General features: G+C 40.2%; 2 protein-coding genes across 2 annotated transcripts in view; both read left to right on the top strand.

Annotated features, from left to right (window-relative positions):
- The window catches only part of LOC311016058 (ras-specific guanine nucleotide-releasing factor 1-like), a 29,764-nt gene extending 22,374 nt beyond the window's left edge, over nucleotides 1-7,390 (top strand). Inside the window, exons 17-27 of the mRNA XM_084013547.1 lie at nucleotides 1,403-1,573; nucleotides 2,060-2,166; nucleotides 2,280-2,392; nucleotides 2,877-2,937; nucleotides 3,063-3,169; nucleotides 3,276-3,360; nucleotides 3,442-3,639; nucleotides 4,191-4,270; nucleotides 4,369-4,486; nucleotides 4,574-4,642; nucleotides 5,066-7,390. Of these exons, the coding sequence (XP_083869673.1) occupies nucleotides 1,403-1,573; nucleotides 2,060-2,166; nucleotides 2,280-2,392; nucleotides 2,877-2,937; nucleotides 3,063-3,169; nucleotides 3,276-3,360; nucleotides 3,442-3,639; nucleotides 4,191-4,270; nucleotides 4,369-4,486; nucleotides 4,574-4,642; nucleotides 5,066-5,158 (1,202 nt within the window). The 3' untranslated portion in view covers nucleotides 5,159-7,390. The remainder of the gene's footprint in view (nucleotides 1-1,402; nucleotides 1,574-2,059; nucleotides 2,167-2,279; nucleotides 2,393-2,876; nucleotides 2,938-3,062; nucleotides 3,170-3,275; nucleotides 3,361-3,441; nucleotides 3,640-4,190; nucleotides 4,271-4,368; nucleotides 4,487-4,573; nucleotides 4,643-5,065) is intronic.
- Nucleotides 7,391-8,347: 957 nt separating this feature from the next.
- ctsh (cathepsin H) lies at nucleotides 8,348-18,161 on the top strand (the record flags this gene model as incomplete). The annotated part of the gene is made up of 26 exons (XM_084012204.1): nucleotides 8,348-8,847; nucleotides 9,618-9,649; nucleotides 9,773-9,878; nucleotides 10,004-10,074; nucleotides 10,171-10,275; nucleotides 10,740-10,826; nucleotides 11,047-11,102; nucleotides 11,224-11,305; nucleotides 11,398-11,466; nucleotides 11,667-11,773; nucleotides 12,496-12,624; nucleotides 12,717-12,786; nucleotides 14,122-14,208; nucleotides 14,638-14,706; nucleotides 14,861-14,947; nucleotides 15,400-15,458; nucleotides 15,745-15,868; nucleotides 15,975-16,076; nucleotides 16,207-16,247; nucleotides 16,398-16,551; nucleotides 16,839-16,997; nucleotides 17,114-17,229; nucleotides 17,320-17,418; nucleotides 17,523-17,675; nucleotides 17,769-17,822; nucleotides 17,906-18,161. The coding sequence occupies exons 1-26, from the start codon at nucleotides 8,775-8,777 to the stop codon at nucleotides 18,159-18,161; spliced, it is 2,547 nt and encodes an 848-aa protein (XP_083868330.1). The 5' UTR covers nucleotides 8,348-8,774.
- Between the last annotated feature and the right edge of the window lie 3,021 nt (nucleotides 18,162-21,182).

Genomic DNA, 21,182 nt, shown 5'->3' with positions numbered 1-21,182 from the left:
TCAGTGGAGGGTCTTGGTGAATTAGAATATGACTAAATAAAATCATTAATAATAGATCATGTCATTCACAAGAACAATAAGTAACATGATGCACATTTAACAGATCTGCATTTTTTATGTGATGTCCTCCAAGAGCACTTAAATTAATAACCAACTGGGAGATTACATGATTTAACTTGTCAGAAAAACAGATCCTATCAAATGAGCAGTTAAAATGAAATGAAATCAGTTTTAAAAAAGAGCAATTTTCTAGTGGAACAGTACTCAAAAGACCTGCAGTGGAAGTAACGCCAGATGGCATACATATCATATCGGTAGCTTTATTTAGTCGATTTTGATGTCAAACTATTGCTTTAATACATTTGAAACATTCGACTTTACACATTTCTCTGAATAACACAGAATTTGAAGAGTAAACATTTCAAATACTTTGCTTACTTACAAATATTTCTATGAACTGTCATTAGGACTTTACGTCTACAAAGTAACTTTTAGAGTTTGACTTAATCTTTAAACGTGTCAACAAAGCATGGGTAACTGGCAGCTATCTCAGAATAGTAGAAACAGGTACATTTTAAGGAAAAATCAGTGGAAATCAATAACATCAAAGGCAACGTTTCAGTGTAATTTTTACGATCAGATCCATTTTTACCAGACAGCAGAGTCACATTGTGCATGTGAGAGGTTGAGTTGAGAAGAGTAATTCATCGAGTTCAATAAAGCCTGCTGCAGTGAACTGTATAGCAAACTTTTTTTCTCAGGGAAATGACAAGCGTAACTACAGCCAAATAAGGTCTTGATAAAAACCACCCACAGCCTCCCGGCCCTCCCCGTACCGCACAGAGAGGGAGCATCCACCCCGTAGGTAGTCAGGCACAATTCATCCCCAGTGTGTTCTCTTCCCACGGTGTTGGATACAAGGGAAGCCAGTGCCTTGTGTGAGTAGGTGGAAGGAAACCTTGTACCTTAGCAACGATGTGCATGTTCTTCTATACCGCCCCCGGCTTAACGGAGGAAGGGAGGGAGTGAAGGAGGGAGGCAGAGAGGCAGACACAGCGGAGTGTACGCCGTCACTGCCATGAACTGCAGGACACACTGCACCGGGTCTGTTTTAGCTCTCTGTTGCCCTCCTCTGGTCGACAACTTAGTTTGAGTATACACAAGTAGTAAATCCATTTCACGGAAGGAATCAAATCACTTTTTATCACCTAACAGATGAGCCATCCTCAATTTCCATTTCAGCCTCATCTATGATGCTCATAAATATTCACTGAGAGGAATTTAATATTGGTATTTGTAATAAAGTGGAAGTAGTCTGTCATTGGTTTATAACAACAATGAAGAGTAAATTAAGGGTTTCTTATCTTAGAAAAGTCTCTCTGTTTTGTTGCCCTCCCTGTAGAGTTTTCCCTGTTTTCCTTTAACAATGGCATGGTGGTGTCATCTTGCCGGGAGCTGGACAATAACCGCAGTGCCCTTTCTGCTGCCTCGGCCTTCGCCATCGCCACCGCCGGTGCCAATGAAGGCACGCCAACCAAGGAGAAGTACCGTCGCATGTCGCTCGCCAGTACAGGTCAGTCACATGAGGGGATGCTACTTCTGGTGACCAATAGAGAGGCTTTGTTGAGGACTGTTATGGAATTAAATTAAATTAAATCCAGTATGATCACCACAAAAAAACAACACATGACTTGATAAATCAGTTGGTCAGTCGTTGGTCTATTTAGCTATAGTGACATACAATAGATAAGCAAAAGTATCAGCATTTTTATGTCATCACCACAAGGGGGCGTCCAAACTAATTAGAAATGTCATGTGTCATTTAGACTGTAACTCCAAACACTGCACAGCAAGAGGAATGGGGGGGATATACAGTATGAATTTATGTTTTCATACTTTCATTATTTATGTTTAAACAGTGTTCAACCAGGTGTTCAATAGTCTTTAAATATCCAAATAAACTGCCTTTTTTACATCTGGAATAACCAGCAGGTAAATGTAAAGGTCATCTGATTGTGTGGATTCAGTTTGACTGTGACTTTGTTGAACTTGGTCCCAGGTTTTCCTACAGACCAGAGGAATGGGGACAAAGAGTTTGTAATCAGAAGAGCGGCCACAAACAGAGTCCTGAACGTGCTGCGTCACTGGGTCTCCAAACACTCGCAGGTATAGTTCACCTTTCTTCTGTAATTTTCTTTTTGTTTCAAGCTGTCATTCAATGCAGAAGAAAAACAACAGCTCTATAATGACTCTGCTGTTGTGCCTGTGTTTGTCCTCAGGACTTTGAGCTGAACACAGAGCTGAAGATGCGGGTAATTGGCTTCCTGGAGGAGGTGATGCATGACCCAGAGCTCCTGACACAGGAAAGAAAGGCAGCTGCCAACATCATCAGGTTGGTTTTCTGTTTAAACGCTTGATTGCACATACAGTCGTATATAGACACATTTGTTTGCTCGCTGTAAAAAACAATGCTTCTTCAAAAAAAATTCTGAAACCTGCAACTGGGGTTACAGTATACCCGAGGATGGAACTCCACAAAATGTCCCTTGACCCTGGAAGCTGCAGGAAGTAGAATCCTTTCATCTATTCTTGTGTGTTTTACACTGTACATTGGTACAGCATGGGGAAACTAGAGTGAAACCCCAGTATGGAGTGTGATCCATCCAACCTGTCAGCATGCTCTATTGCTACTAACAGTATCAACCTGAGAGCTGAAGTCAAAGGTGCTGTTACCCAAACCGAACAAAAGAAGAAATGAATACCCAGTATGCTGGGTCAAGTTGGAAACGAGAGGTCGAATCCATTATGTCTGCTCAGATCAGGGCAATTGTGGAAAATACTGTCAAATAATGTCACTTTTCTGTGTTTGTATGTAGGACTCTCACTCAGGAGGACCCTGGAGACAACCAGGTAACGCTGGAAGAGATCACACAGATGGTGAGAGAAACGAAAAGCCTTTTCAGTATAACAAAACTCTGAACTTCTTGAAATGAATTATTTGCAATTTAGTTGTGATAATGCTTTCCACTGTGCATGTGTGTGTTTTTTTCTGTCTGTGTCAGGCCATGGAGGACAGTAAGACTGAGCCGTTTGAGAGCCACTCTGCCCTGGAGATAGCTGAGCAACTCACACTGCTCGACCACCTGGTCTTCAAGGTCATCCCGTACGAGTGAGTGCTCATGCATTTGCATGTGTATGTGCATGCACACGCACAAATTTAGGCACTTGGTCTATATGATAAGAATGATCAAAAGTGTTTTTATTTTCTTCTGCAGGGAGTTCTTCGGTCAAGGCTGGATGAAGAACGACAAGAACGAGAGAACTCCCTACATTATGAAGACAACCAAGCATTTCAACGATGTATGTGTGCACTCTGTTTAGCTAATGAAATGTGAATTATAGATACATTATCTCCATGTATGTTTCTCTCTATTTTGTCAGATCAGCAACAGGATTGCCACAGAGATCTTGCAGTGGGACGATGTCAACATGCGAGTGGCGGTGATTGAGAAATGGGTGGCAGTGGCTGACATCTGCCGCTGTCTCCACAACTACAACGCCATGCTGGAGATCACGTCCTCTCTCAACCGCAGCTCCGTCTTCCGCCTCAAGAAGACCTGGCTCAAGGTCTCCAAGCAGGTATCGGGCCTTTCTGATCTTGTCTTCCAGCCGCAAACTTAACTGGGTGCAAGATTTTCCGGTTTTAGCTTTACTTTTTCAAATAATCACTCGAAATACGCTTTGTGATCGATACCACTCTCATGTTTGGAAACTACATACTAGGCTCTCTGGATGGGTTTTGAGGAGTTTTTGTCCTGCTGTCACTGCTGCGGATAAGGAATCGAACCAGCACACAACTCCCTGTAAAACTCGTTTTTGCACTTTGCTTTTTTATGGGTGAAACAAACAAGATATAGCTTGTTAATAATTGAGCTTTAGGGAGGTGATGATGGACACATTTTTCTTTCAATTTTCCAGTTAACCCTTTTCCAATTGTTATGCTAAGCTAAGCTAATAGCCCCCTAGCTCGAGTTGTATATTTAGCATACACGTGTGAAAGTAGTATTGATCTTCTGATCTAACTTGACAAGAATGTGAATAAGCGTTTCCCAAAACGTCAGCCATAGTAAAGCATCGTCCTCAGTTCATAAAACAGTTTCGTAACAGTTTTGCTATGATCCACTTTCTAGACAAAGACTGTGATCGACAAGTTACAGAAGCTGGTGTCATCAGAGGGGAGGTTCAAAAACCTGAGAGAAGCTCTCAAGAAGTAAGTATCTAAGCTTTTTCCTGTTGTGGTGGAGACATTTGATGCATTCCTCTTGATGTTTGTACAGTATTTGCTATATGTGACCCTCTTGTCTTCAGCTGCGACCCTCCTTGTGTTCCCTACCTGGGAATGTACCTGACTGACCTGGCCTCCATCGAGGAGGGAACGCCCAACTACACCGAGGACAACCTGGTTAACTTCTCCAAGATGAGAATGGTAAAGAACACCAGTATGCTGAAGTACACAATACTAATGAATTCACTAGTTTCTGGCTCATGTTGTTTTCATTTCGTTCATCTCCAGATATCTCACATTATCAGAGAAATACGGCAGTTTCAGCAAACGGCGTACAAGATTGATTATCAACCAAAGGTGAGGTTATTTCCTGTCTCCATGGTTTTGTGGTTTAATATCAATCTTAGTTTTTAGTCTGTGTTGTTCAGCAAAAGGTATTTTCCTTATCACTAGCCAATGTTGGCCAAATTTGTCTTTTTCAAATTTAAATTGTAAAAATCAGCCATTTCATTTTGTCTTTTTTAGGTTTAACCTGAATAAAGTAGCAGCAGTGAGATTAAAATGTACTATCTAAAAGCTACTTGGAATAATGTGAATCTTTTATTTCTAATCAATGATTACCCATGAAGCACAAAGTAATCATGTGTTTGCTCAGTGGGAGTTATTTTCATCACATGTATAATTCAGTCAGTGTACGGCTTACATTTCTGTTTCTTCCAGGTATGCATGGCATCATGCGACACTCATTTTAAGTTTTGTCTCTGTTCATTATTGCTTTAGGTTGCAAAGTACTTGCTGGACAGCAGCACAGCGCTGGATGAGGAGAGCCTGTATGACGCATCTCTGAGAATTGAGCCCAAAACTTCATCATGAAGAGGCTATCTCTCTCTCTCTCTCTCTCCCTCTCTCTCTCTCTCTCTCTCTCTCTCTCTCTCTCTCTCTCTCTCTCTCTCTCTCTCTACCCTCACATGGATCAAGTTGCCAGTTATTTATTATCATGTGCAAAACAATTACAGAGAAGTAGTCGTTGGCAATGAAAATCTTAGATCTCAGGCTCTCTCCCCCAATGCTCGTTAAATATGTATAAAAAGAAAACCACGCAAACAAAACAGGATCAATACATTGCAGAAGTTTAAATATAGGGATAAAATCGAACATATATACATTCTAAAATAAAAGTATATCTATTTGTGGTAGACAAATTGCAAAAATAAATAAGCCGTGATGTAAACAGGGATCAAGTAAATGTGTGTATGCATAATGAGAAGGAATAAATATACAGCGTATGATTTGTGGCCCCGGGCTGGTTCGGGTCCCTGTTGGCTTTTTTCCTGCACCGATGGGTGTAGAGGTCCTCCATCGATTGCAACTCCGTCCTAGTGATGTGCTGAGCAGCTTTCACGACCCTCTGTCATGCTTTCTGGTTGAGGGCGGCGCAACTGCCACACCAGGCGGTCGAGTGGAGTGTACAGCGACGAATATATCATAATGTACATTCACTATTATTTGTATTAGACACAGTAGGCTGTGCCCTTCTAGTATGTGCTCCCCAATGGACTCGTTGTGTATAATCGTTATTAGAGACTGAGTAGAAGCCCAGAGAGGTTTTATTTATATAGTTACAGAGTATTTATATGTTATTTCTCGTCTTAAATACCATTTATATGACAAAGTTATTTTCAACCACAGAATACACAGATGAGAGAGTATACAGGCAAGATATTAAGACATATCCTATTGGGAATGTGCAGTATGACAAAAAAAAAGGGCTCTCATTCATGAGAGATTGTGGTCACATGATGATCAACTCCCACTTTTCTGCTCGGATGTCAAAATCAAAGAGAGATCTGCACCCACATTCTGATCACACAAGTCATATCTTCAGCCTATTTATCCTCAAGTGTAGATCTTAAAAGTTAAAATGAATACATCTGGTAATCCACATACCGATTACTTCACTTCCACTGACTCTTAATTATTGAATGTAAACATGTGGAATGGCTATCGCAGAAACAATGCCATTGCCGACCACTAATCATAAACTTTAAAAAAACAAAATACATTTAAATATACTTTTCTTTGCAGAGAAATAAAGGGTGTGAAAAGTGGGACTGCTACGGCAGCTGAAGTTGAACCATGTGCTCCGATGTTTTCTGTAGCCACTGAATGACGGAGACTAGAGATCTGGAAGCGTTGGGGGTCAAACCGCAACAAAAATCACCTGCTGATTTCTAATTGGGCTGGGACACGCATTTTCAGTTTGGAGCGGTGGGTTTTTATGCTTTGCTTGTCATCACCTTATTCCCCTGGTGGGCAACATGATGTATATACAGTATAAGCACCAGGCAGTGTATGTAGCAGATGTAACCAATATTGAGCCACTTCAGGAAGTTAAATTCCCAGCTTCACTTCAGACAGCAAGAGCATAGTTTTTATGGTTAATCCTCTTTGGCCAGTGCATTATGGTTTTGCCTTAATCATGAAATGGATTATATACAAAAGTATGTAAACTATTTTGTTCTACGATTTGCCAATGAAGCAGAAATATTTGCTGTGTACAATACTGTGTACAGGCAGTCTGATGCATTTCCTAATGTGCAACGTGTTTCAAAAAGAAAAACATATCCCTTGAAATGTGTTATCCTTATGATCATTCAACTCTGTAATAACTTTTCTGCGTACGATACTTTAAAGCAAATGTTGAAAACAACTTATAAGTGTAACACATTCTGTATCCTGTCTATTCCGATGTGTTAGCAGGAACTATACAGTAGTCATATTGTGCTTATTCTTGGAATATTTATAGGTATTTTTTACAGGCTTTGTATAGAAAAACACCTAACGCTTAAGTGGCAGGCATGTACCACTTTCACGTGTTCAAATCAAATCTATATAGAACAGTATGTGTACTGTATTTCAACCCCACCCTTGCACATGAATCTTTACCCTCAAACAGGCACATCAGATGTTTGCAGTGAGCAATACCCAGTGGTATGAGAATTATCTTTGAGTCTATTTCAACAGCTTGAGTAGTATTTCCAGTTTTGTATAAAAGTGTATTCTTTCCTGATTACCTCTTGTTAATAAATCTATTCTTTCTCAGGGGGAGAAGTGTGTTCAAGCCTGCCACGTTTGTTTGATACCTGAGACTCGCTGCGTTAGTCAAGACACTGTGGTTGTGGCTTTACTGGGGGGAGAGTGGGGGTTGGGTGGGGGAGGAGGGTACATTTAAAAGAATCCGACTCATGTGACTAAATCTTTTTTTCTCCGTTTTTCCTTGGCGTCGTTCCAAGAAAATCGGCTTCCACACGAATCCACTGTAAAAGGCTCAGCGTGCTGTACTGCATATTCCAGGCCTATATGTAGAGCTGTTTCTGCTACACAAATACACCAACAACGCAGAAGAAGAGACGGAGCATGGGGAAGTAAACGCGTTGCTTGACATGTTTGCCGTTGCTATTGCAACAAGTGAAAGCTACGGCTACCCACCCGATCAATAAACACCCATTAGATGACAATTTGGCCCATATAAATAAAACCATCAACAGCCATCACCCTATGGATCTTAACGAGGCGTTGTCACACGTTGTGATATCTGCTGCCGCACTATCACAAAGAAACCCAGACATACTGTACAGGGGGTTTAATCCATAGCAGATCAAGTCACATGGACTAATGAAGTGACCGCCAACTGTGAGGACCCCTCCAATCAGGAGGGACACACAACGGACCTTCCTATATGAAAGGAAAGGAGATCACGCCGACCCACAATTCGTTGCGAGAGCAACATTTAAAGTGCCGCACATCCCGGCCGTTCATGAAAACAAACGATATGTGCATTTGCATATTTAACAATTACTTTCATGCAGACATATAGTAATTGGAATAGTGATGATAAATGTGTGTGGACAGTGATAATAATTGAATGTTTTTTTTTTATTTATTTCAATCATGTTACAAACTTGACAAAAACGAAACTAAAACCACAAATGAAACGTAGGCTAAATAAAGCAACCGTCAAACAGGAAGGAGGAGCTGCTGGACCTGAAGCCGGTCAGTGAACGAGCTGTTTATAAAACCAACATGTGGAGAAGTGGACGATGCGCTTTTTGTAGTCCATTATTGTAGTTTATCCAGCGCAGACGCACGTCAATCGCCGGTGCCGATCATCAGCTGTCAATCATCAGCGGCCGCGTTATAATGACGTAGCTTAGGGAAAGTCCGGTCGGATTCTCTGAGCACCACGGTAGACTTTTCCTAAGTCCTTTTTTGTTCTCCTATCGCCTTTCCTTAACCCCGTGACGTTTTCCCCAGAGGTCAAGGAATAGGAGTTAGGACCTTATTTTTTGACTATTTGACTGCACCCCCGGTTTCAAAAAAGTGCGTTTTCAGGCACCGAATCGACGATCGGCCCAAGCGCACAAGACTTCTGCATTTACACACAAACAACTTTTCCGTGTGCACAGGTTGTATAGTCCTCGGGGGAAGAATGGCGCTCGGTGTCGTGTGGTTCCTCACCACCGTTGGTTTAGCTCATTTAACGCCGTTCTTTTTACCCGGAGGTAAGTAAACGCGCATCAAGCGGAACCGGTGGTTGTTAACCATACGTTTATTTTAGTTCTTTTAGTTAAATGTTACTTTTGACTCGTTGAAAAACTACTTTAATGGCAGATAAACAAGTGTCGACACATATATGCAACAACTCCAACACACATTGCAGCCAGAATATGAATGTCTATAATGAGAGAGGGCTTTTCTATCATGACCCCTTACACTTGATTTTGTTTCATTGTTGGTCATAATTGCATATAATATATAAGAAACACTATTTTCTCACCTAATAATAACAGTTCTTAATCCGTCCAGTTGTGTTGCGCTTGTTCCTAATCGTTATTTAATTATAATTCGACAATTCGATTTTGATTCAGTTATGCAATATAAAACATCCCATTAGGCTGCACGTCCTGTAGCCTATTACAATATTGCTTTATAATATGTTAGATATTATTAAGAGCATTAGGCTACTGATGCATTCATGTGTTAATATCATTTTACTGTTGTACTTGGTCTGTGTGAAGCTATTTTTACTATTTAATATAGGCTATACTGTTTGGTAGTTTAACATAATATTTTATGAAATCATCCGATGTTTTGTATGTGAAATCTTAATCTGTAAATCTGTAAACTGGCGGATAAATGCAGTAGAGTGGAAATAGAAAATCCCCCCCTGAACTTGTGGAGTTGCCAAAGTAAAGACAATTTCGACTAAATTTGAAAGTTTTACATACTTAGGCTGTTTTTTAACCGACTGCTTCATTCTGTGTCCTATTAGAGGAATATCAATTCAAAGAGTGGATGTTAAAGGTAGGCCTACTGAAAATACTTCACTCATGAATTGTTTTATTCTTTTAATGTTTGTTGAAGAAGTTTTTAAAAACTTAATTTCTGTCCTTTGTGTGCCTTTCCATTTCTCTTGTTCACGTGCAGTACAACAACGTTTATGACACTGAGGAATATTTCCACCGACTCAGCATATTCACCGAGAATAAGAGGAGAATTGATCATCATAATGCTGGGAATCACTCGTTCAAAAGTACAGCACAGCTTCTCATCCTGTCTCGTAACAATTACCACAGACTGCACTGTCAGCTTTCCTTTAAAAATGCAATATTGTATCATGTTATGAAAGGCATGGATGTTTTTCATTTTCAAATCTAGTGGCCTTGAATCAGTTCTCAGACCTGACATTTGAGGAATTCAGGAAATCCTTCCTTTTGACAGAGCCTCAGGTAGGATACATTTTATAATCCAACGCACTTTATGAGGCTTTTATTTGTATGTTGTTTTTTTATTATTATTATAACAATCTCCGGGGTCTCTTGTAGAACTGCTCAGCTACAAAAGGGGGGCATGTCAGCAGCACTGGTCCTCAGCCTGACTTTGTAGACTGGAGGATGAAGGGCAACATTGTGACTCCAGTGAAGAACCAGGTAACCTAATATGGTGCTCAACAGCCAACAAATAATGACACAGATTTGGACAAGGAAGTTAATCCAAGCATATTAATCATTAATGTCCCTGCTCATTTTGAGCGGAACTGGGTGTTGCAGCACATCCTCAAAGCGTTGGACTTTATATGATAATGTTTTTTTCAAAGAAAAAAAGCATCATAGCCATCATAATGCCTTTATTAAGCAGGACAGACACGTTCATTGTTTTATGTTTAAACTACTTAGATTTGAAATCCAACCATTGAAAGGGTAAAATCAAGGATTGTACATTCACAAGTACAGTGACTACATTAATCAAACATGTAGTTATATGACTTATTTATGTGGCTTAACTAAATTAAGACCAAGTGAGCATGATGGTGACATTATTGTGTTTTTACAAGCTGGGTTTCCCCTTTTGCATAAGTGAATTACATTGTGTGTTATATTGTTTGTGTCTTTAGGGTCCCTGTGGAAGCTGCTGGACCTTCTCTACTACCGGCTGTTTGGAGTCAGTGAATGCTATTGCTACCGGGAAGCTGATACCTCTGGTGGGTTCTGTCCGACTATTATTCAGTACAACTCAACTCATTAATCTAATAGATCTCACACGTGGCACTTTCTCACAAGGATAATTTAGAAGATGTACTTGTAGAAGAAATCTCTGTTTTACAGTTTGATCTGTGTTTTTTCCTCTTTGAATGATTCGAGCTAGTAGCACATTGTTATTGCTCTGTATAAAAGCATAATGCAGTTTGCTTTGTGTTTCAGTCCGAGCAGCAGCTGATAGACTGTGCCCAAGACTTCAACAATCATGGATGCATGGGGTAAGTAACATGTTTATTTTGTCAAGAGTTTTTAGACACTTTGTATTATGGTACCAACAAGAGTTTGTGTACAGTACTGTATATGGCTTCTTCTCGTTAAACACTTCCTGGTTTGTTTCAGTGGCCTCCCCAGCCAGGCGTTCGAGTACATCAAATACAACAAAGGACTTATGACAGAGGAGGACTATCCCTACAAAGGCCATGTGTGACTTTTCTGAATAAATGTTTCATTGTATTTCTTTATTTTTTAACCATAAAACATTCTCAATATATGAACTTTTATCCTTTCTGTTAGGATGACACCTGCCATTTTGAGTCTGCACTTGCAGCTGCTTTTGTCCTGGATGTTGTCAACATAACAAGTGTAAGTGAACGAGCTGGGTCACAAAGGCAAAATTGACCATGTCTTTGCTGTTGACCTGTTGGAGGAAGAGACTGCATGACATTGTGCTACTGTTGTGATTACATCACATTATATCACCTTTTACATTTTACTCACCTTTTTATAACATTTTACTTACACTATAATAACTTAACCTTCTATGTACGTTTGTCCATCCACAGTACGATGAAAAAGCCATGGTTGATGCTGTGGCGCGGCTCAACCCTGTGTCCCTCGCCTTTGAAGTCACGTCTGATTTTATGCACTACAAAGAAGGTGTTTACACTAGGTGAGCAAAGGATGTCAATAAGTCATCAAGCACTTATGTGTTTCCTGTTGCTCAGAAATAACGTGTGGTTAGAAATATTCAAAGGACTGTGCAGCAGCAGCCATGTTGCTCTTTCTCTTTTGCATTATGGAGATATTAATACTACAATAGCCGGATTTTTGTCTAGTAATCCACCAACACAGAAGAGATTTAATCATGAGAGAGAATTATGGAACGAACAAGGCGACCATTGAAATCTGCTTAATCTGAGTTGATGGCTGTTAGAAGGATGTGACGGATCCTGTTTGCACCTACAATTAGAATATTACACATATTTCAGACTTTTGTTGAGGTCGGTGTTAGACCACATGACTAAATAAAAGTACTCTGTTTCCAAGCCTTTCATCTCAGTGTACTGCCTGCTGGCTTGGAATATGTCCGTCCCTAATAAGGAGCTATTCATAACTTGACCACTGTGAAGATCTGATGGCTCATTTGTTACGGTGCCTACAGTTATGAGCGCTTGTGATTCATTTTACTCAACATTCTGTCCTCTCTATCCTTGCTGTTCTAATATTAGGCTGTGTTTCTCCGTTTTGTGGCTCTTTCTTTAATAGGCATACAAATATCTACAGAAACGGCTACAAAACAAATGACATCTTTGCATAGGCAGGATGCAGCCCACTCCCCCTACAAAAGACATGTACTCTATCGATCTAAAAGCATCTGTGTTGTCTGTTTAGCACCCAGTGTAAGAACACAACAGACATGGTGAATCATGCAGTCCTGGCTGTGGGCTACGGCACCGAAGATAACGGCACACCATATTGGATTGTGAAGAACTCTTGGGGCCCAAACTGGGGAACAGATGGGTAAATATAGCCTGTGTCTGTCTGCGTTTTAGTCTGATGAATTGTTGCAGCTTCCAGTGATCAAGGACACCTTTCTTTTTTTATTTCCTCAGATATTTTTTGATCCAGCGGGGAAAAAACATGTGCGGACTGGCTGCATGTTCGTCCTACCCGCTACCTTTAGTCTAACAAGCAACATGGTAACAAAGGGGAGAGCTGATCAAACTCAGGAACATGTGAGACAACATGAAGGTGCTTTCATGTTTCCCTGAAGTGTTTTATGTAGATGTTTTATTTGTCATATGTACATGCCATCAATATTAAACTGTTGCAAAAATTAAATCTTTGTGTGTCACACTCTTAACTTTTGCCTTTGGTGCATTTCATTTTAAGGTTGGACGTTTCACATTGAATATTTTTGTTTCTCAGCTCAGATGTGAAGCAATTGTTGTTTTTGTTTTTCATGTTTATATATTATGATAATAGACATTCCCCCTTCATGCATATGGGTCTTTCATTATATTATTGCCATCTTTCTGTGTGCACCGGTGTGAGTAACTGATTCTTCTTTTTAAACTCAGCGTGAGGAATTGCTGGCAGTGTACGTCAGTCTATTGTTTCACGTTTTAAAGGTAACTTGTGAACCTGTTTTCCATTCATAAACAACCCGAAATGATCGATATCGGCGCCGTTATTACATCTGCCTGCTTCCTTTTGCTAACATCCGCCATAAGGTGGCGACATCACTCTGCTCTGTGGAAGCTGAAGCCGGAAGCAAGAGTTTCGACGGCAATGACGTGGAGATTTAAGACTGCGAGGTAGAGTCCTTAAAGGCAGGAACACACCGGCCCAACCGTTGGACGTCTGAAGCGTTTGGAGAGGCTCGGACGAGGTCGGGAACACATATGTTTGGTGTGTACAGCTGCGTCGGAAGCTTTCGGAGCCGCGCGGACGTTGTCTGATCAGACTGAGCATGCGAAGTCTGAGGAGGTGGGCTGTTGGACGTCTGAGCCATTGGATACTCTGATTGGCGGTGTGCTAGCGAATCAGAGTATCCAATGGCGGTGTGTGGGCGGGGCGGAAGTGACGATGGTAAACTCCGTATTACTCGTTCCCTACTGAGACGACGTCTTCGTAAAATAATGAGCCCGAGAGCACACAACGCGAGTGTCACCCTAGCCAGAGTCATCTTTCCAGAAATGCCAAGTATTTAGTCCACAAAGGTCTTCTCGAGTCGAACGAATACTGAACCAAGATGTGTGTGCATTGTTTTTATCTGCACTCCGTTCCGTCATTTCCTGTTTTCCTGTTTTGGAGTACTGGCACGAGACTAGCGCCACCCGCTGTTTAAGGAGGCTTATTGCATCTCGCGCAAGCGCAGAACGTACACGCTGCTGTGGTGTCGGAAGCACGTCGAAGCGGTGTGTACAACGCAACTTTTCTGCCGAACGGGTCAGACGAGAGGCAACAGAGTGGGCGGAGAGTGGTCGGATAAGGCAGTTGGACGTCTGGGCGGTGTGTAGGGGCCTTAAGACTCTAAGGACTCTACTGCGAGGCTGCTGTTTCACAACACAGAGGGGCGGGGCTAATTACAAAACATGTTTTGTGAGTGGCGCGAATTATCTTCCTCTCTTCGTTGCAATTAACATCATTTGTTACCGGTGTTGTGTGTTCTAAACGCCGTCTCGTACTTATCTCAGAGAAATAGCTCGTACGTATCGTTATAAATATATATAATATAATATGGAAACGAGACGAACAAAACACGAAGCTATTGTGAAGTTACAGTTGGTGAGTTGTTGGAAGTTTTTTAATCTGGTTTAGATGACGTTATTTAAAAAAAAAAATCTCTGTGATAAGCTAGCTAACATGAACGCAGATGCTAATTTTAGCGGAGATAACGTTAAACTAATTTAAGATCATTTAAAACTAGTTAGTAACGTAACGGTAAACAACAGCAAGCATTTTATGGCGAAACGTTATGTTGCGAGTTTTTAATAGTTTTTTTTAAATATGCCCATATTGTTTCGATAGAGGACACCGCACAAAGACCAACACAGCCAAGATGACAGAAAGGATGTTGGAAATTGTGATATGGAGCAAGTAAGTATGAACAACCCTGCACATTGTGCTTTTATTCACTAGACGTCTGTGAATTTATTATTGCAGGGTGTAACACAATTGTGTGCATGTCAAATTACATAGAATAACATGGTTCTCCAGAATGACAGTGCTGCTGTATCTTTGTGTAACACAGGCTGGAGGACTGTCATTATACGAACTGGAGCGTCTGGAGAACATCAGACAGAACCAAGCATTTCTGTCTGACATCAACTTATTCCAGGTAGGTGAACCAGGTGGACTATTCCCAGTCGCTTGAGTTGAACTTTCTCCCTTTTGATTCAACGGACACTTTGCTTTAAGGTCAGATGATATTTACTGACACCATGAATCACTAACAAACAAAATTTGTTCTCATCCCAACTGGTCAAAATTTAATTAATCCAGTTAAAAACCAAACATTGATAGCACAAGAAGATAAATGTTATCTAAAACCGACTAGTGTTGGAATTTACATTTTTAGGTCATAAAGCTGAGCTCTTGATTTATTCAAGTTATGCTTTTTTTTATAAAGCGCATTGAATCAGCATACATATCAATTGTAGAATGCTGTACAAGCTTTAATTTTCGGTACTACTGTAAACACCTTCAGCAGTCCACATGAAGTAGATATTTTTGGCCTGATGTCTCTGAACAGGCAGGATGGGTATTTATTGTTGTTTTCCTTGTCAAAAGGCAACTGAAGAGTTGAAGCAGTTGACACAACCAAAACCGTCACAGAGGGGTCTCATGAGGTACAGTACTTAATTAATCTCATCTCATGTTCAACCGCTTGGTCTGGTGGCAGGTGGCAGGGACAACAGCCCGTTTTTATATTTATAACGGCTAAAATAAAGTTGTCTCTAAGTAAATATATTATTATTATTTTCCATTTCATACCACTGAAAATTGATTGCTTAGACATCCATTTAGACTGTTTGTTGTTTAGTTTTAGCTTCAAGGATAAGCTTTCAAAAGTCTAGTCAGACAAATGGCTGTATTTTTTTAGTTAACTACAATGCTCACTTTCTGTGGTGGTAGGTCAAAGGCTGCTGTAGTAAAAGTAGTAGTGCTGCCAGCTCGCAAATCCCGTCGTCTTCAACAAAAAGAGCCAGAGACCTTAACACTTCCTGCTGAACCCCGGGTGAAGCTGATTATGCAGGAGGTAGCTACATATTTAACAACCAAATTTTATATATACATATACATACAAACATATATGCACAGCACTTATTTTTCTTTTTCTTTGATTTATTTTGCTTGCTTTAAAGTCTTTGCGACTGAAGAATCCTCCTGGCCCTCTGCCCATGGATCCAGTCAACATGGAAGAGGGAAGCAAGCTGCCTCCGCAACTTCTTGAGCTCTGCTCCGAGGTAGGACTCTCCTTTCTTCGTTATTAGGATGCTTCATGTTGTCATTTCATTGTATTTGTTTTTCCTTATTTGGTTTGCTTATGCTGCTCTTGAATCAATTAGTAAATTAAAATTACTTTTCTTTTGATAGGATTCAACAGAAGAAAGAAAGATGGCTCTTGATCTGGAAGAGTAAGATTTTAAGTTTTGATTGTTATTCTTTCAACCTATCGCTTTTAAATAAGTGACTACTCGACCACTGAGGACAAACTAGTTTCTGTTTGGCCATTACATGCATCTTCATGATTTTGCAAACAGTTGTACACTGATGTCTTAACGCAGGTACCGCTCAGCCCTTAAGAGCATGAGGATTACTGAAGACAGAGTGGCCAAAGTAGTGAAGGATCGCATCTCCTCTGCCGCCTTCCACCCTTGCACCAGCAGCCTGTTAATGGCCATAGGCGACAAACTGGGGCACGTTGGCCTCTGGAAGATGGTACTTTTTCTTTGCTCTGTTCTTAATGATGACATAAATTGCTATTTGATCACTGGAGGGCAGGATTTCGTCGTACTAGATTAGCTGGGAAAATCCCACGGTTAATAACCAACAGAGGTACCTGAAAACGCCTTTGTTTTATTTGCAGTTTTTGAGGCTGATATTCAGCCTCTTAACAATGTCACATACCCCCTTTTTGTTTTTTAAAGCCGCTCCTTCTTTATCATATGAAATCTGCATTAAGAAAATGCACAAGCTTTTTTCTCCTGAATTTTCTTTTCCCTCAGGGTGGTGATTGGGGTGATCATGGTGTGCTACTGTTCGAGCCCCACACTGATTCGGTATCCTGCTTGGCGTTCTCCAAGGCTCATCCCTCCCACCTGCTAAGCCTCAGCTATGACGGGTCTTTACGCTGCATGGATTTAGAGAAGGCGGTGTTTGATGATGTGAGATAATTTTTGTTCCACGCAATTGACTGATTTGATATTAAGAGCTTAAAATATCTGTGCCTTTTTTTTTTTTTTTTACCATTTGACATCAATCTGCTTGTACATTGTTCTAGGTATATGACATTGAAGATGGCCTGAAAACATTTGACTTCATGTCCCATGACTGTCTAACACTAGTGGTTGGGAACTGGTTTGGAGAAGTTGCCATCGTTGACCGGCGGATCCCAGGGTAAAGAATAATGTTGGTGATGATGTGGGGGTGGGGGGTCTAAATGACCATTTCATAAACATGCTACACTGGTATTTTCTTTCTCTACAGAAACTCCCACAAGTCCCTCTACTCACTGGACTCTAAGATTCTGCGCTGCGTTAGTGTCCACCCTTCACAGAAGCAGTACTTTGCTGTTGCAGAAGCCAAGTATGTCTTATTGTTGAATTTTTAGAAAGATCAGATCATTTGATCCACATTTCTCACTTTGTCTTTTTGAATGAACTAAATGAATGTTTTGGTCTTGACTGCAGGGTAGTGAATATTTATGACAGCAGACATCTGAAGAAGACTAATAGCCAGGCAGTCTCGCAGCTCCATGGCCACTCTTCACACATATCCAGCGCTTATTTCTCCCCTCATACAGGCAACCGAGTTCTCACTACCTGTCTCGATAACCGCATAAGGTGAAGTTTATTCAGCACTTTGAATAATTGTCTTACTCATTGTAGTTTATTTTTCAACCCCAGCTTAATGTTGACCCTGATCTCTTTTGACAGGATATATGACACATCCTCAATGACCATAGAGTCTCCCCTGCTGACATCCATCAGGTTCATCCAGTTTTTTTTTTTTTACAGAGACAATGTGTAACTAAAAGGTACTCACAATCTGTTTCATCAATCTTTATTTTCAGACGTGACATGCAAACAGGCCAGTGTCTTACCGATATATCAGCAGTGTGGGATCCCAAACGGGAAGACTGCTTTGTTGTGGGGAGCATGTCGAAGCCCCGGATGGTGCAGGTGATCCACGAAAGCGGCAAGATCCAGCACTGCTTTAGTGATGCCAATAATCTTAAAACAGTGCAGTCCGTCACTGCTTTCCATCCCACTAGGAATGCCTTACTGGGTGGCAATGCGTCGGGGCGCCTGCATGTGTTCTCTGATTAGGTGAAGAGTAAAATATATATATATAAATACTGGTTGGTTTCCTTCAGTTGGTTGGGAAGAACAAATAAGAGATTTTTGTCACAGTTGAAGTGATCATCTCTTACAGTGTCGATGGATATTTCAGTACTGGCAACTAGTCATAACTGTCGTCTATTGTTTGTTGTCCTCACTGGATCTCCATATAGCTTTAATACAATAACATAATTCTCACATGAATTACAATTGTAAAACAACTTTATTCCCTCTCTACCACCTTGAGTCTATAATGGATGGGACTGTATTAACTTTCCACCTGAGGACAATGCATTCTCCAAATTTTGTAGTACTGCTCAAACTCTGTCAAAGTGCATGGGACTGAATAAGCAGCAGGGTCCTGCCATAGAATCTGGACTGAATTGGGGTCTGGATCTTTGAAGCTACTGCTAAAAAAAGCTACGTTTGGGTTTGTTGTCTTACTGGAAACATTACTGTTTACTTTCTGTTTCTATTTTCAATGCGTTTATACTCCAAATGTCATAGAGAACAATATATAATATTCAGGCTCCATTTTTATTGTTTGTTTTGTGCCTTTTCTTGCTGTGGAAATAAAATTAATGTTTACATTTTTTTTACAGAAAATACTGTATTTTTAGGGTGAATGCAATTCATTTAGCAGTGGTAGTCCCATTGTCACCATAAGGTGGCAGTATTGTGACATAATAGTGTGTGCTAGCATCAACAACTGTTTCCAAGCAGGAAAACTTGAGACTGCTGATTTGGGTTGATGGTTGTTTCTTCTGTGAATTTGAGATTCAATTTGTAGCCTCTCTAGCTGCCAGATGTTAAGAATAGATTATATTTATTCATAAATTAATTACACAAGTCTTAAGTCAGTGATTGGGAAATAAGCAGTCTTGTTTGGAGGTAATAAATGCAGAACACATGCTTACAGAGACATTTCCATGTGCAAGGCTATGGTACAGGAAGGAAGCTTACAGTAAGATTGCGTCGGAGGCCTTATTCCTGTTTACATGATTCAGTAAAACGAATGCAAGAGTTGCTTGAACAACGGAACTGTCACCCTTCTTAATCAGTTCAAGTGATGTGAAACAGATTTAACAATACAATAAAAACATATCAATTAATTGAACTGCATTGCAAAAATAAATTCAGGTAGTTGAATATGCTACTTTTGCTGTTTTTTAAACAGGCTAATAAATACAAACTGCTCCACTTCCAAGGTAAAAGCTGTTCAGAGCCTAGTGAAAATGAGTCTACGGTCGGGTGTTCAGTTCATTTGCATGTACTTTTACAAGAAAACCATTCACTCTCTAAAATGAGTTAAGGAAGAGCCGTCAAGGATTAGGATTAAGACACAAACAAACAGGATTTACATGAGAATGTTACCTACCACTGTGGATAATTGGGGACAGTGAGCACCGTTTCCTTCACACATGCATCTACAGGCCGTTGTACCTTCTGATGCGACAGTTTGATTGTCTAGCAGAAAGACAAACATTCCTTTGCAGTTCATGGTTATTAGTATTCATTACATTATCTGTTATATTTATTGCTCAAATTATGTTAAGTTTTTCATACACATAAACATTAAATGAGACTTTAAAGATTCCTTTAAAGATACTAAAAAGAACATTTTCTGCCTCAACTGGTCAGCTAAGCAATCAATTAAAAACCAGCGAGCAACGTCCGAGTCAAAGCAAACACTTAAGTAATTTATGGAGTCTGAAAACCAGCCACAAAATGAGTTTTTTTCCTATTAAATATAAATATATCGGGTCAATATTTCTGTCTGAGTCAATCCAATCACAGAATTATATTCCTTGTTATTTCACCATTACCGAATCTCAAAATATCAATGCTGTACAAAAATAAAATCAACACTTAAAGCCACGTATTTAGTACTGCAGGGGTCATCAAAGTGTTTTGGTGTTAACTTCCTGCTGATTTTTTTTTTCGGCACCTGCATATCCTAAACCCCTCAGTCAATCAGCATCCTAAACCATTCCTCGCGTTGCGTCCATAATACATCCATTTTATTTTAGGTATAATGATACCTGCAGACCAGTCTATACTGACATACAGGATATACAACTACATACATCCCAATAAACCATTTGGTGGCTTGATGAGAGGGCCGCCACTTAACTGTGGTTTTCAACTGGCTCTGAGCTGCAAAGATGCACTGCAGGCTAACCCATAAATAATGTATACATAATAAGGCTGGAGAAGGACAGCAGACTGCATCGTTTCCATCTGTTGACGCAAACTGACAAACATCAGACACCAGAGGTTTCTTTGGTAGGCGTGATGATGAAGATTGCAGTAGGGACGTAAACATGACTTATCTTAGGCTCTCTGGTAAGCAGGGTTGAAAACTACATCCACTGTAAAAAACAAACAAACAAAAAAACAATGCAAAAGTCCACCGAGTCCATGTGAGGAAATCTCTGTGTGTTAATGAGACATCAGATCGTATAAAAATTGAAACATGATTTGAATATATTCTTCACAAATTAATACATACATTTGAACACAGCAGGGCCAAACAAAGATATATGACCTTCACTCAACATGAACTCAAAACAAGCTCTCTGTATACAGTGGGGAGAGATGGCGCTAAATTTAGCACTTTACAAAAAGTGAAATACTGTCAAATTTCCCTTATTTTTAAATAAACAGTATTGCACATCAAGATAACCTCCTTCTACAGAGTGTGGAGTCAAATAACTAACCAAACACTTCACTACCACTACGGCTCTATAGCTCACATAGTCCCATCACCTTAACAACTACTGTAAAAGTAACTACGGCAAAGTGACAACTGCTCCTTACACACAGTAGAATTGTTTAGCTGCTATTTTCTTTTTAATTAAATGCAGTAAACGCACCACCTCCATTACTTACTTATAGGCTTACAATGTATCTGTAATTTATAGTCATTGGACAATAAAACTTAATTGGAGGTCTAGTGGCTGGACAACAGTGATAATGTGAGCACACTCTTAATGGACGTCCGACCAT

Source organism: Eutrigla gurnardus, assembly GCF_963514095.1.
Source record: "Eutrigla gurnardus genome assembly, chromosome: 1".
Classification (NCBI taxonomy): domain Eukaryota; kingdom Metazoa; phylum Chordata; class Actinopteri; order Perciformes; family Triglidae; genus Eutrigla; species Eutrigla gurnardus.
Note: the sequence above shows the minus strand (reverse complement) of the source record. Positions and strands in the feature narration are given on the sequence as shown.